General features: G+C 63.7%; 1 protein-coding gene across 1 annotated transcript in view; it reads right to left on the bottom strand.

The window, feature by feature from the left end:
- MAST3 (microtubule associated serine/threonine kinase 3) overlaps positions 1-12,389 on the bottom strand; it is a gene marked incomplete at both ends in the record, with an annotated part of 41,479 nt that continues 29,090 nt past the window's right edge. Inside the window, 15 exons of the mRNA XM_080715435.1 lie at positions 1-497; positions 1,524-1,705; positions 1,915-2,051; positions 3,630-3,752; positions 3,836-4,050; positions 4,120-4,326; positions 4,612-4,850; positions 5,298-5,434; positions 7,063-7,172; positions 8,080-8,202; positions 8,539-8,640; positions 9,067-9,232; positions 9,902-10,034; positions 11,602-11,740; positions 11,845-12,053. Coding sequence (XP_080571561.1) covers positions 1-497; positions 1,524-1,705; positions 1,915-2,051; positions 3,630-3,752; positions 3,836-4,050; positions 4,120-4,326; positions 4,612-4,850; positions 5,298-5,434; positions 7,063-7,172; positions 8,080-8,202; positions 8,539-8,640; positions 9,067-9,232; positions 9,902-10,034; positions 11,602-11,740; positions 11,845-12,053 — 2,719 coding nt within the window. The remainder of the gene's footprint in view (positions 498-1,523; positions 1,706-1,914; positions 2,052-3,629; positions 3,753-3,835; positions 4,051-4,119; positions 4,327-4,611; positions 4,851-5,297; positions 5,435-7,062; positions 7,173-8,079; positions 8,203-8,538; positions 8,641-9,066; positions 9,233-9,901; positions 10,035-11,601; positions 11,741-11,844; positions 12,054-12,389) is intronic.

Genomic DNA, 12,389 nt, shown 5'->3' with positions numbered 1-12,389 from the left:
TCAGTCCCTGTCGGCGCCCTCCACGGCGATGTGCGGCACGCAGCCCGGCGGCCCCGGCTCCTCGCTCGGCTCGTCGAAGCTCACCTCCTGCACGGCCTCCTGCTTCTTGAAGGAGTCCCTGCGCTCGGACAGGTGCAGCCGCCGCATGACCACCAGCTCGGCGTCCGCGCCGCGGCCCCGGCGCCCGGCCTCGGCGTCCAGCCGCTCGCCCGCGCCCAGCTTGTCGGCCGACTGGCCCCGGCGCAGCCGCGGGGAGCGCGCGGGGGGCGCGTGGCCGGGCAGCGGCGAGGGCGAGCGCGGCGGGGCGGCGGGCGCGGGCGGGCAGGCCAGCGGCGACGGCGGGATGCTGCTGGTGGACTTGCGGCGGCCCGTCTTGTGGCGCGGCGGCCCCAGCTTGGCGGCCAGGCCGTGCAGGGAGCTGGGGCGCGCGTGGCCCGCCGCGGCGGGGGCCGCGGGGCTGCTGGAGCTCGGGGGCGCACTGGGTGGGGGCGCGGTATCTGCGGGTGACAGACGCCGGTCAGGCCCCCCGGCCGGAGGAGCCCGGGACCAACACACCTGCCGAGGCCCGCCCAGGCGGTTCCCGTGGCCTGGATCGGTGGGCTCCTACTCACTCGTCAAAACCCCAGCCCCTCCACTGCCTCCCCCAAGAGCCCTCTCCCCTGGACTGCCCAGACCGGCCCCCTCTCTCCAGCCTGACTGTGTTGTGTCTGTGTCTGGCCTTTTGCTTTTGCGAGTGTGTGTGTGGGGGGGGGGAGTACAGGGCCACTACCATTAGGCCACAAGCCCAGCCCTTTTTTATTTCTTACTTTGAGGCAGGGTCTTACTAAATTGCCCAGGTTGTCAGCCTCCTGTCTCAGGCTCCCAACTCCTAATCTCCGAGACTGCACGTGCGCACCACGTGCACCCAGGTCCGGCACATTTTATTTTATTTTAGGGTTTGGGGATGGAGCCCAGGGGCATTCTACCTCTAGGCTACACCCCCGCCCTATTTTATTTATTTATTTATTTTTTGGTGGTGGTACTGGGGTTCCTGGAAGCCCTTCTACCTCTGGGCTCTGCTCTCGGACCTATTTTTATACTTTTTTTTTCTTTTTTTGGAAACAGGGTCTCTTAAGCCAGCGCGGCTGGCTTCAAACCTGCGCGATCCTCCTGCCTCGGCCTCCCAAGCGCGGGGATTACAAGCGTGCGCCACCACGCCCGGCTCCTTCACCCTTTTTATTCTGAAACGGGCTTTTGCTAAGTTGCCGAGGCTGGCCTGGAACCTGTCATCCCCATGCATTAGCCTCGCTCACTGTGGGGCCTCGCCACCCCGGCTTCGGCTACCTCTTGAAGACTAGTGGCCTTCAAAACAGGGGCCCCCAGGCTTTCCTGTCCAGAATAACCTAACACTTCATGCCGGCCCAGCACCGAGGCCCCCTCGCCGGGGCCTCCCTGTCCCTGGGGCTGCTCCTCTGCGGGCAGTCCTGGCTCTGGCCACCCCAGTTTCTCCCTTCGGCCCCAGGAGCGGGGCGGCGCACACCCACCTGCGGGGGCGTCGGGCGCGGGGCTGCGGCAGGGCATGGTGGGGCTGGGGGACAGGCTGTGCGTGGGGGAGCCCGGGAGACTCTCGCTGGAGGACAGCGACTGGTGCAGGCCGGAGGAGAAGCTGCGGCTGGTGTGGAGCACGGACGACTGCTTGGAGATCTTCTTAAACAGAGACTTCCTCCTGGGGGCGGGGCAAGGAGTGAGCGAGGACGGTGCAAGGTGCAAGGGCCCGGGCGGGGAAGGCCTGGGCGGGGAGGGCCCCGGGCCTGGGCGGGGAGGGCCCCGGGCCTGGGCGGGGAGGGCCCGGGCCTGGGTGGGCGGGGAGGGCCTGGGCCTGGGCGGGGAGGGCCTGGCCTGGGCGGGGAGGGCCGGGCTGGACGCCGGGCTCACCTGTCCTGCGTCTCCCGCCGCCGGCTGCGCTTGCTCCTGCGCGCCATGCGGCCCTTGGCCACGTTCCTCCGGGCCGGGCCCACCTTGATGGACGTGTTCTCCAGGGCCGTGGTCCGCAGGGAGATCTTGTTGCCGCTCTGCGGAGGAAGGTGGGGGTTGGGGCGCCTCCCCGCACACCAGCCATGGCTGCTGAGGTCTCCGCCCCACCACCCAACCAGGAAAACCGCCGAGACTGTGCGTGCGTGTGTGTGTGTGTGTGTGTGTGTAACGGGATGAAACCCAGGGCCTTCTACCTCTGAGCTACACCCTCATTCTGTGTGTGTGCGTGTGTGTATTTACTGTGGCACTGGGGATTGAACCTAGAGGTATTCTACTCCAGCCCTTTCAATTATTTTGTTTTTATTGATTGATTGATTGATAGTACTGCGGATGGAACCCTTCTACCTCCGGGCTACACTCCCAGACCTATTTTATATTTTATTTGGAAACACGGTCTCTTAAGCCAGCACGGCTGGGTTAGAAACCGCGTGATCCTCCTGTCTCCGCCTCCCAAGCGCGGGGATGACAAGCGTGCGCCACCACGCCCGGCTACTCTTTATTTTGAAACAGGGTCTCACTGAGTTGCAGAGGGCCTCACTAAATAGCTGAGACTGCAATCCCTAGGTCTCAATCTCCCAAATGCTGGGATTACAAGCCTGTGCCACCATGCCTGACTTTTTTTTTTTTTTTTAATACTGGGGCATTAAGCCCAGGAAGATTCTACCTTTGAGCTACATCCCCTAGTCATATATATATATATATATATATATATATATATTTTTTTTTTTTACTCTTATTTTTATTTTTTGTGGTACTGGGGATTGAACTCAGAGGCATTCTACTTCCAAGCTACACCCCCAGCCCTATTTTTCAATTCTTTATTTTGAAACAAGGCCTCACTAAGTAGTTGAGGCTGGTCATGATTGTTGCCATCCTCCTGTCTCAGCCTCCCAAGTACTAGGATTATAAGCATGGGCCACCACGCCCAGCCTATTCTTTATTTTGAAACAGGGTCTCACTAAGCTGTGGAGAGCCTCACTAAGTAGCTGAGACTGGCTGCACACTTGAGATCCTCCCGTCTCAGCCTCCCAAGTACTGGGATTACAAGTGTGCGCCGCCACGCCCGGCTTCCTTTCTTTCTTTTGTAATTTTGGAGATGTACCCCCCCCCCGCCTTTTGGAGGCAAGCACTTGCTAAGTGACCCAGGTAGTCCTCGAACCTCCCGTCCTCCCGCCTCAGCGTGCCCAGTGGCTGGGATGGCAAGCCTAAGCCCGGCACCTGGCTCTACTCCGGTTTTTCGGGTGGTGCTGAAGGAGCGCAGGGCCAGAGCCCCGCCCGCCCTCACCTCAGGCCCAGTCCTCCTCGGGCACGGACACCTGCGGCCATCTGTCCACCTGAGTGTCCTCCTAGGGAGCCCCCAAGTCCCCACCCGCGGGCCGGAGCCAGTCGACCCGCGTCCTGCCTGCTCCCTGGGCCCTGGGTCTGAGGAAGGACGGCCTGTCCGGCTCCGGGGCTGGGGGTGGCCAGGCAGGCTGCCAGGGAGGCGCCAGGGGTGAGGGTGTGTGTACCCCCGGGAGAGGCAGCACCAGGGACAGGGAGTCAGAGAGAAGGGGCGGGGCTGGGGGCGGGGCCTGCGAGGAGGGCGGGGCTTGCGGGGCGGGGCTTGCGGCGGGCACCTTCAGCAGCAGCTCCACGAGGTCCCTGTGCACCAGGCCCAGCACCGACTCCCCGTTCACGTGCGTGACCAGGTCCCCCGCGCGCAGTCCTGCCTCCTGCGCGGGGCTCCCATCCTCCACGCTCTGTGGGTGCGGGGGGGGGACAGCGGGTCACGGGGCGCCCCAAGGCCTCCGCAGGCCCCGCCCTCACCCGGACCCCCGCTCACCCAGACCACGTGGTGCACGGTGTAGACGTCGCTGTCGCCCATGTAGACGCGGATGGCGCGGAGGCTGAAGCCGTACTTCTTGCCCGAGCTGTGGATGACCACCGGGGGCCGCAGGGGGCCGCACAGCGGGTAGGGGTCGCGGCTGGGCGACGAGTCCCGGGACGACGGGTTGGAGGACACGGAGCGCGGGGACAGGGGCGCCCCGCTGCCGTCCTCTGCGGAGACAGGGGTCCTGCTGTGGGATCCCCAGCCCGGGGGGCCCCCGCCCCTGCACCTGGGCCTACCTGCCGTGACGATGAGGGACAGGGCGGACACCGACGCGGACTTGGGCACGCGGCCCGCGCTGGGGGCGGCCCGGGGCTTCTCGGGGGCCGCGTCCTTGGGGCCCCCCAGGCGGCGGCCCCGGCCGGCGTCCAGGGCCCGCGGCGTGGCGTGGCGCGCCCCCGTGCTGTTGCTCCGCAGGCGCGCGTGGCTGAGGGCCGCGGGGTCGGCTGGGGGGGCAGCGGGGTCAGCAGGGGCCGCACCCCTCCACGTGGCCCCCCGGAAACCTCTGCTCCTGAGTGCCCATCTTTCCCCAGGGAAGCCCTCCCTGGCACCCTGTCCTGCCGGGGACGCCCCGCCCGGCATCTCGAGGGGGAGGCCTCTCTGGGCCTGCTCTCTTTTAGTCCCATTAGCTCTGGGAAACTCCTATTCATCCTTGAAAGCCCATCTCGGATCAGCCCACCACTAGGAAACCTTTTCCTGACGCGCATCCCCTCCCCCTCTGCCCCAACTACCAGAAAGGCCGGCGGGCTTGGGCATCACTGGTGTGACCGGGGTGGTCGGTGGGGCGGGGTCAGGCTCCCCCAGAACGAAGACGGGCTTCGTGGGGTCTGCAGGGGCCGGGCCTCCTCCCTCGTCCTCCGAGGAGAAGGCAAACTTCGGCATGGTGTCCAGGAGAGAGGGGCTGGGGCCCCGCTCGGGCTGAGAGGAGGACGAGCGACAGGAGGAGCCGGAAGAAGTCCAGGACCTCAGCCTGCGGGGGGAGGGCCCGCGTCAGCGCCGGCACCCGCCACTCACAGCCTGGAGTCTGGGGTAGCACAGGAGCAGGAACAGATGGAAACCTTGTGTCCAGCTGGAGAACTCCTATTCGGCCCTTAAAACCCAACTCCCAACTCCCATCCATTTGCAGATGTCCCCCGGCTTTGAAGGAAGAATAGGAGTTTGTTGGCAAAACACATTCTGGACTGAAGAAACAGTGCCTGGCACATACCTGGCAGTGGGAGGACGCATGACCGCTTCGTCTGGCACGGCTGGGGACACAAAGCCCAAGGGAGCAAGGCTGCCAGGGGCCTGGTAATCTGGCTAGTGTGTCTGACCCTTTTCTACTGGGCCACCGGGAAGCTCCTTCAACATCAGAGTTTGTGTTTCCGCCTCCCAGCAAGCCGGGAAGCCGGATCTGCTGATGCCCCCGGCCACCTACCGGCCCTCGGTGCCCTGCCGGCGGCCGTTCTCGCCTTCGCTGCTGCGCTCCCAGCCTTCCTCTCGGTCCTCGCTGAAGCTTCTCTCAGCGAAGGGGGTGCTGGGCTGGACGGCCAGGAACTCGGAGCTGCTGTAGACCTGCGGGTGATAGAGGATGATGGCGGCCGCGGCCGGACGCTTCCATCTCAACTCCTTAGCCCCTCGCTGGTCATGCTGTCGAGACAGCAAATCTTGGAGTCCTTGTCCGCCCTGATGAGCTCTCGCTCATCCTTCAAAACCCATCCCGGAAAACCCCATCCCGGCCAGCTCCTTCTCAGGGGAGCTCCAGGACGCTTCTCCTGGGAAGGCCGAGGCTCGGAGCGGCCTGGGGGCGTGGGGACCACAGTGGAGGCCTCGACCCCCCCAGAGGCCCCCCGGATTCAGGCCCAAAGCAGTGCAGGGGAACTGTGGGGACTGAACCCGGGAGCACTCAACCTCTGAGCTGCACCCCCGCTTTTCTTTTAAATTTGAAACAGGGTCTCACTAGGGTGCTGAGGGTCTTGGTAAGGTGCAAAAGATGGCCTAAAAACGCTGCGATCCTCGTGTTTCGGCCTCCCAAATCCGGGGATTGGAGAGTCACAAGGAAGCTTTTTTTTTTTTTTTTTTTTTGGTGGTCCTGGGGATGGAACCCTTCTACCTCCGGGTTACTCCCCCAGACCTATTTTATATTTTTATTTGGAAACAGGGTCTCTTACGCCAGCGCGGCTGGCTTCCAACCTGCGTGATCCTCCTGTCTCCGCCTCCCAAGCGCGGGGATGACAAGCGTGCGCCACCACGCCCGGCCTTCTACAAGGAAGCTTTTAATAAAAAGCTTTTTTTTTGCCGGGGGTCCTAGGGATGGAACCCAGGGGCATCGACCTCCGAGCCACACCCCCTGCCCTATTTTTTATTCTTTATTTTGAAACCGGGTCTCACTGAGTTGCAGAGGGCCTCACCAAGTAGCTGAGGCTGGCCGCGAACCGCGATCCTCCGGTCTCAGCCTCCCGAATGCCGGGGTGACCAGCCTGCGCCACGCGCCTGGCTCAGTCAATCCTCAGCGGGGGGATTTAACCTGAGCTCGAGGGGCAGCGCAGCAGCCGGGCTCAAAGTTGCCCCAGAGAGGAAACAAGCCAAGTGGCCATTCCCAGCCCAGAGGATCGGATCAACAGAAAGCAGTCATTCCACACAGTGGAGTATTACTGAGCCATGAAAAGGAACGGACACGGGCTACGACGTGGAGGAGCCTCCCAACGTGGCGCTGGGAGGCAGAAGCCAACACCGGAGGCCACACCGCGAGCGACACTACGCGTCCAGAACGGAGAATCCACAGGGGCCGGAAGGAGCTCGGGGGGGCGCCAAGAACAGGGGCGGGGAAGGGCTGCTGATGGCGCTAGGGGCGCCTTTTCAGAGATGGAATGTTCTGGAACCGGACAGAGGCGGAGGCTGCGCACTGCTCTCGTGCTAAGAGCCTCGCAGCCGTGCGCCGTGAGGTGGCTACGAGGACGTGTTCTGTTCTATGTATTTTCTGGGGCGTGTGCGGCACTGCGGATCGAGCCCAGGGGCCTTGTACCTTCGAGCGACACCCCCAGTTCTGTTTTATTTTTATTTGGCAAGAGGGTCTCGCTGGGTTAATGAGAGTCTCACTACTTGTGGAGGCTGTCCTCGAACCTGCGATCCTCCTGTCTCGGCCTCCCAAGTACTGGGATCCCAGGCGTAAAAGCACCACGCGCCTGGCGACCGGGGCTCACCTTGCTGAACCGGTGGGAGCAGGAGGAGAACTGGGGGATCTCGGTGGAGGACTCCTCGTCGTGGGTATCTTCGTCGTCAGAGCCCAGGTGGCGGTAGCGCTCGGAGCGCGCTGTGGGGGGAAGGCCGGGAGGCTGCGGGCGGGCCGGCCGGCCAAAGCCCGCCGTCCTGGGGGCTGGGGCCTGGGCGGGAACTCTCTCCCCCACCCGTGGAAGGAGTCATTGGAATGAGGTGAAATGGCGTCTGTCCCCTGCGCAAAGGGTTTCCCCGCTTGCAGGGAAGAGGGACGGAGGCTCAGAGCGGACCTCAGAGGCCGGGGGTGGGGGCACTGGGGCTTCTCTGCGCCCGAGGGGCCCGCACAAGGCGCAGCGGGCTCAGGCCGACTCCTGGAGGCGGAGCCGCCCGGCCCAGGCCAGGGCGCCACTGTGCTTTAGTTTCCCCTTCTGAATCTGGAGGGTGCTGAACCTGCCTGGGGGGAGCTCTGGACGTTTGGGAGGACACCCCCAGGCCCCGGGCGCGTGGGGCGGCTGACACTGCCTTTGGAACCCCCGTCAACCTTCTAGAACCCGAGGAGCCCCAGGACCTGAGAGGACCCCCGGAACTCTATTTTTTAACTCAGTTAGAAACTGAATTAAACTCTGGGGTGCTCTACCACTGAGCAACACCCCAGCTTATCTGTCTATCTACCATCCATCTTTCTATCTATCTATCTATCTATCTATTTTTTGGTACTGGGGGTGGAACCCGGGGGCTTTTCTACCTCCAAGTTACACTCCCAGACCTATTTTATATTTAATTTGGAAACAGGGTCTCACTAAGTTGCTGAGAGCCTCACTAAGTAGCTGAGGCTGGCTTCGAACCTGCGCGATCCTCCTGTCTCTGCCTCCCAAGCGCGGGGATGACAAGCGTGCGCCACCACGCCCGGCTCTAGAACTCTTGAGAACCCCAGAGGGCCAACCAGGATCCCGAGGACCCCAAGGGCCCCGAGGACCTGAGGACCCTCAGGGACCCCCACTCACTGTCGAAGTAGCTGGTGTCATCCTCGGCCTCAAGCTGTGGGACAAACTCTGCTTTGTGTCGCAGGAGGCCGGCCCAGTCCAGGGCCCAGAAGAAGGGGTGCTGCTTGACCTCGTGGGTGCCACCTGTGGACACACCTGCTGAGCCCGGGGCCCCCACCACACTGGGAAGGACCCGCACAGCCCCTCGACGAGGAGCCAGGCCGCCGCCTGCGGGGACGGGGCTGTGCGCGGGGGGAGCCCAGGCCAGCGCGGCCGGGCCCCCTGCCTGGCACGGCCACCCCGAGCCCGGGACGGCCGCGGGTCTCTACTCTCGGAGCGGCAGTGACCTGCTTGGCGCCAGTGTCGGCTGCAAATCTCCGACATGTGGCTCCTTCAAGGTCTTGTGCCAGGTCCTGGGGACGCCCAGCCCCCCATTCCGTGTCCCCGGGGACCCCCAGCAGCCCCTCCCGAGCTACACACCGGTGCCGAGCCGGTCCATCGGGCTCTGCCGCAGCAGCCTGGTGATGAGGTCCTGGGCGTCGGCGGGTAGCGCGTCCTCCCCCTCCGGCCACATGATCTCGTCTAAAACGAGGGCAGGCGTGAGGCCTGGCAGCTTGGCCGCCCCTGGGCTCCTGCGTGGCACCCTGTGGGGAGCCCATGCCCGCTCCTGTCCCCGAGGCCCCCCTTGCCCCTCAAGTCTGGCCGTGAAGTGCCACATCGGCCTCCATGAACCCCAAGTTGTTTTTGCTGAGCGGCACCCCAGCCCTTTTTATTTTCTGACGGGGTCTCCCCAAGTCGTCCAGGCTGGCCTCAAACTGTGATCCTCCTGCCTCGGCCTCCCATGTCCCCGGGACTCTCACTCCCCGCGGTCCACGGCGACGGCCTGCCTGTCCACCTGGCCCTGGCCTTCACCCCCAAGGCTCAGTCTTCGTGGGCGACCCCTCCCCACGCGGCAGGCCGCGCCCAGAGCCCGGCCAGGCGGCACCTCGGCCCGGCGGGGGGACGCACCGCTGACCACCTGGCCGAACAGCTCCTCCGGGGTGTCTCCAAAGAAGGGCACGCAGCCCACCAGGAACTCGTAGAGGATCACGCCCATCGCCCACCAGTCCACCGGCCGCCCGTAGCCCTGCCGGAAGATCACCTCGGGGGCGATGTACTCGGGGGTGCCGCACACCTGGGGGACAGGGAAACTGAGGCTCGCCGGGGAGACCCCAGGAGGGGTGGCCGCCATGCTGGGCACCGGACTAGGTGGAACTGGCGGGGAAAGTTTAGCCTCCATCTTTCTGTAAAGAGGACTCAACCCTGGGGCTCTCTGGGCCCCACTCGCCCCTCAAGCCCCGCTCCCTCATCTCTGGGCCCCACCCTCCTCAAGCCCCACCCTCCTCAAGCCCCACCCCTCACTCAAGCCCCACCCCCTCGCTCAAGGCCCACCCCAGCCTCTCTGGCCCCACCCCCTCACTCAAGCCCCACCCCTCATCTCTGGGCTCCCCCACTCAAGCCCCACCCCCTCGCTCAAGCCCCACCCCTCTCTGGCCCCACCCCCTCACTCAAGCCCCACCCCTCATCTCTGGGCTCCACTCCACTCAAGCCCCACCCCCTCGCTCAAGCCCCACCCCTCTCTCACGCCCCACCCCAGCCTCTCTGGCCCCACCTCACTCAAGCCCCACCCAGCCTCTCTGGCCCCACCCCTCACTCAAGCCCCACCCCTCATCTCTGGGCTCCACCCTACTCAAGCCCCACCCCCTCTCTCAAGCCCCACCCAGCCTCTCTGGCCCCACTCCTCTCAAGCCCCACCCCTGGCCCCACCCGCCACCCACGCATTGCCCGGCCCCGCCGCCGGCACCTGCTTGTCCACGAATTCATGAGCGTCCTTCTCAATGTGGCCCTCGTAGAGGTTGGTGGCCATGCTCATGAGCCCGATCTTGGACAGGCCGAAGTCGGTCAGCTTGATGTGGCCGAGCGAGGTAATGAGCAGGCTGCGGGCGGAGGCGGCGCTCAGCGCGGGGCGGCGGCCACCCGCAGGCCCCAGGTGCGCCGGGCAGCGCCCGCGCCCGCCAGGCCCCAAGGGTTAAAGGCTATCCGAGGGTGTTTCTGCGCACCTACTGGGCGCGCCAGGTGCTGCTCTCCGGCCCCTAATGTATACAGTTGCCCGCGCACCTGCCAGTTCCACGCCTACACATCCAAAGAGCAGGGAATTTAAAAGTTTTTAGCCAGCCTGGTGGGCACGCTTGCAACCCCAGTACTTGGGAGGCTGAGACAGGAGGGTCGCAGGTTCACAGCCAGCCTCAGCCACTTAGTGAGGCCCTTTGCAATTTAGTGGGACCCTCTTTCCAAATAAAGAATAAAAAAACAGGGCCAGGGGTGTAGCTTGGAGGTAGAATGCCCCTGGGTTCCATCCCCAGTACCACAAAAATAAGTCTAAAAATTAAAACATAAAAGTTAAAAAATAATAAAATATGTTTTTTAAAAATGTGTGTGAAGCTGGCCATGGTGGCGCACGCTTGTAATCCCAGTACTTGGGAGGCTGAGACGGGAGGATGGAAGGTTTTCAGCCCGCCTCAGCTACTCAGTGAGGAGACTGACAGTGAGACCCTCCCTGCCTCAAAATAAAAAACAGGGCTGGGGGGGCTTGGAGGTAGAATGCCTCTGGGTTCAGTCCCCAGTACTGCAAAAGCAAACAAAAACAAAAACAAACTGTGTCTGTCCTGAACTTGCTCAGCCTTGTTTGGGTCCTTATTCCCTAAACAACCCAGGATGGCAACTATTTACGCTGCACGTACACTGTCGGGGAGTGTGTGTGTGTGTGTGTGTGTGTGTGTGTGTGTGTGTGTTACTGTGTGAAACCTCGTTTCAAAATAAAAAATAGGCCTGGGAGTGAGGTAGCTCGGAGTTAGAATGCCCCTGGTTTCAATCCCCGGCACCGCAAAAAGTAAAATATAAAAAGGACAAATATTGAGTACCTCCTATATCCACGCCCCGCCCCAGCCTTTCTGGACCCCATCCCAGCCTCACTGGCCGCCACCCCAGAGCCACGCAAGCCCCGCCCCTACATCCTCTGGCCCCGCCCCTACATCCTCTGGCCCCGCCCCAGCCTCGCTGGGCGCCGGCCCTGAACCACGCAAGCCCCGCCCCTACGTCCTCTGGCCCCGCCCTGATATGCCCCGCCCCCAGGCTCACTGGTCACCACTCCAGAACCTCGCAAGCCGCACCCCTACATCCTAAGGCCCCGCCCCCAGCCTCACTGGGGCCACCCCTGAACCCCACAAGCTCCGCCCCTAGTCCTCTGGCCCCGCCCCAGCCTCGCTGGGGACCACCCCTGAACCACGCAAGCCCCGTCCCTGCATCCTCTGGCCCCGCCCCCGCCTCGCTGGGGACCACCCCTGAACCACGCAAGCCCCGCCCCCACCCCCTCTGGCCCCGCCCCAGCCTCGCTGGGGACCACCCCTGAACCACGCAAGCCCCGCCCCCACACCCTCTGGCCCCGCCCCAGCCTCCCTGGGCGCCGGCCCCGCCCCGGCCCCGCCCGCAGCCCGCCGCGCTCACTTGTCCGGCTTGAGGTCCCGGTGGACGATGCCGTAGTTGTGCAGGTACTCCAGCGCCAGCACCGTCTCGGCGAAGTACATGCGCGCCATGTCCACGGGCAGCGGGCCCATGTTCTTGAGGAGCGTGGCGCAGTCGCCGCCTGCGGGGGGGGGGCGGCTCAGCGCAGTCTCGGCCGCCCTCGGCCGCGACCCCTCCCCGGCCCCCCGCGGCCCCTCCCGGCGCCCTGCCCCGCCCCAGCCGCACCTTCCACGTACTCCATGACCATGCAGAGGTGGCGGCGGGTCTCGAAGGAGCAGAACATGCCGACCACGAAGGGGTTCTCGGCGAACGTGAGGATGTCGCGCTCCACGAAGACCTGCTGGATCTGGTTGCGCAGGATGAGGTTCTGCTTGTTAATCTTCTTGATGGCGAAGCGCTGGCGCGTGTCGCGGTGCCGCACCAGGTAGACGGCCCTGCGGGGGGGGGGGGGTCGCTGAGACCAGGCCGCCGCCCCAGGACCGCCCGGCTCTGTTTATACTTAGGTCACTTATGGACACGTAATTGCACCTACTTTACAGGGTGAGCAGAACATACACCGTGTGCGGGTCGACACAGGGAAATCAGCACGCCCTTCTCCTTAAATACCCGCCACTTTTTGACTTTTATTATATATATTTGCAGTACTGGGGATGGAACCCCGGGGCATCTACTGCGGAGCTACGTCCCCAGCCCTATTTCTTGTTCTTTTTTTTTTTTTTCTTTCTTTCTTTTTTTTTTTTTTTTTTTTTTTTTTTTTTTTGGTGGTACTG

The sequence above is a fragment of the Muscardinus avellanarius genome (genome assembly GCF_963383645.1).
Source record: "Muscardinus avellanarius genome assembly, chromosome: 18".
In the NCBI taxonomy this organism is placed as follows: Eukaryota; Metazoa; Chordata; class Mammalia; order Rodentia; family Gliridae; genus Muscardinus; species Muscardinus avellanarius.
This window is presented reverse-complemented; position numbering and strand designations above follow the sequence as displayed.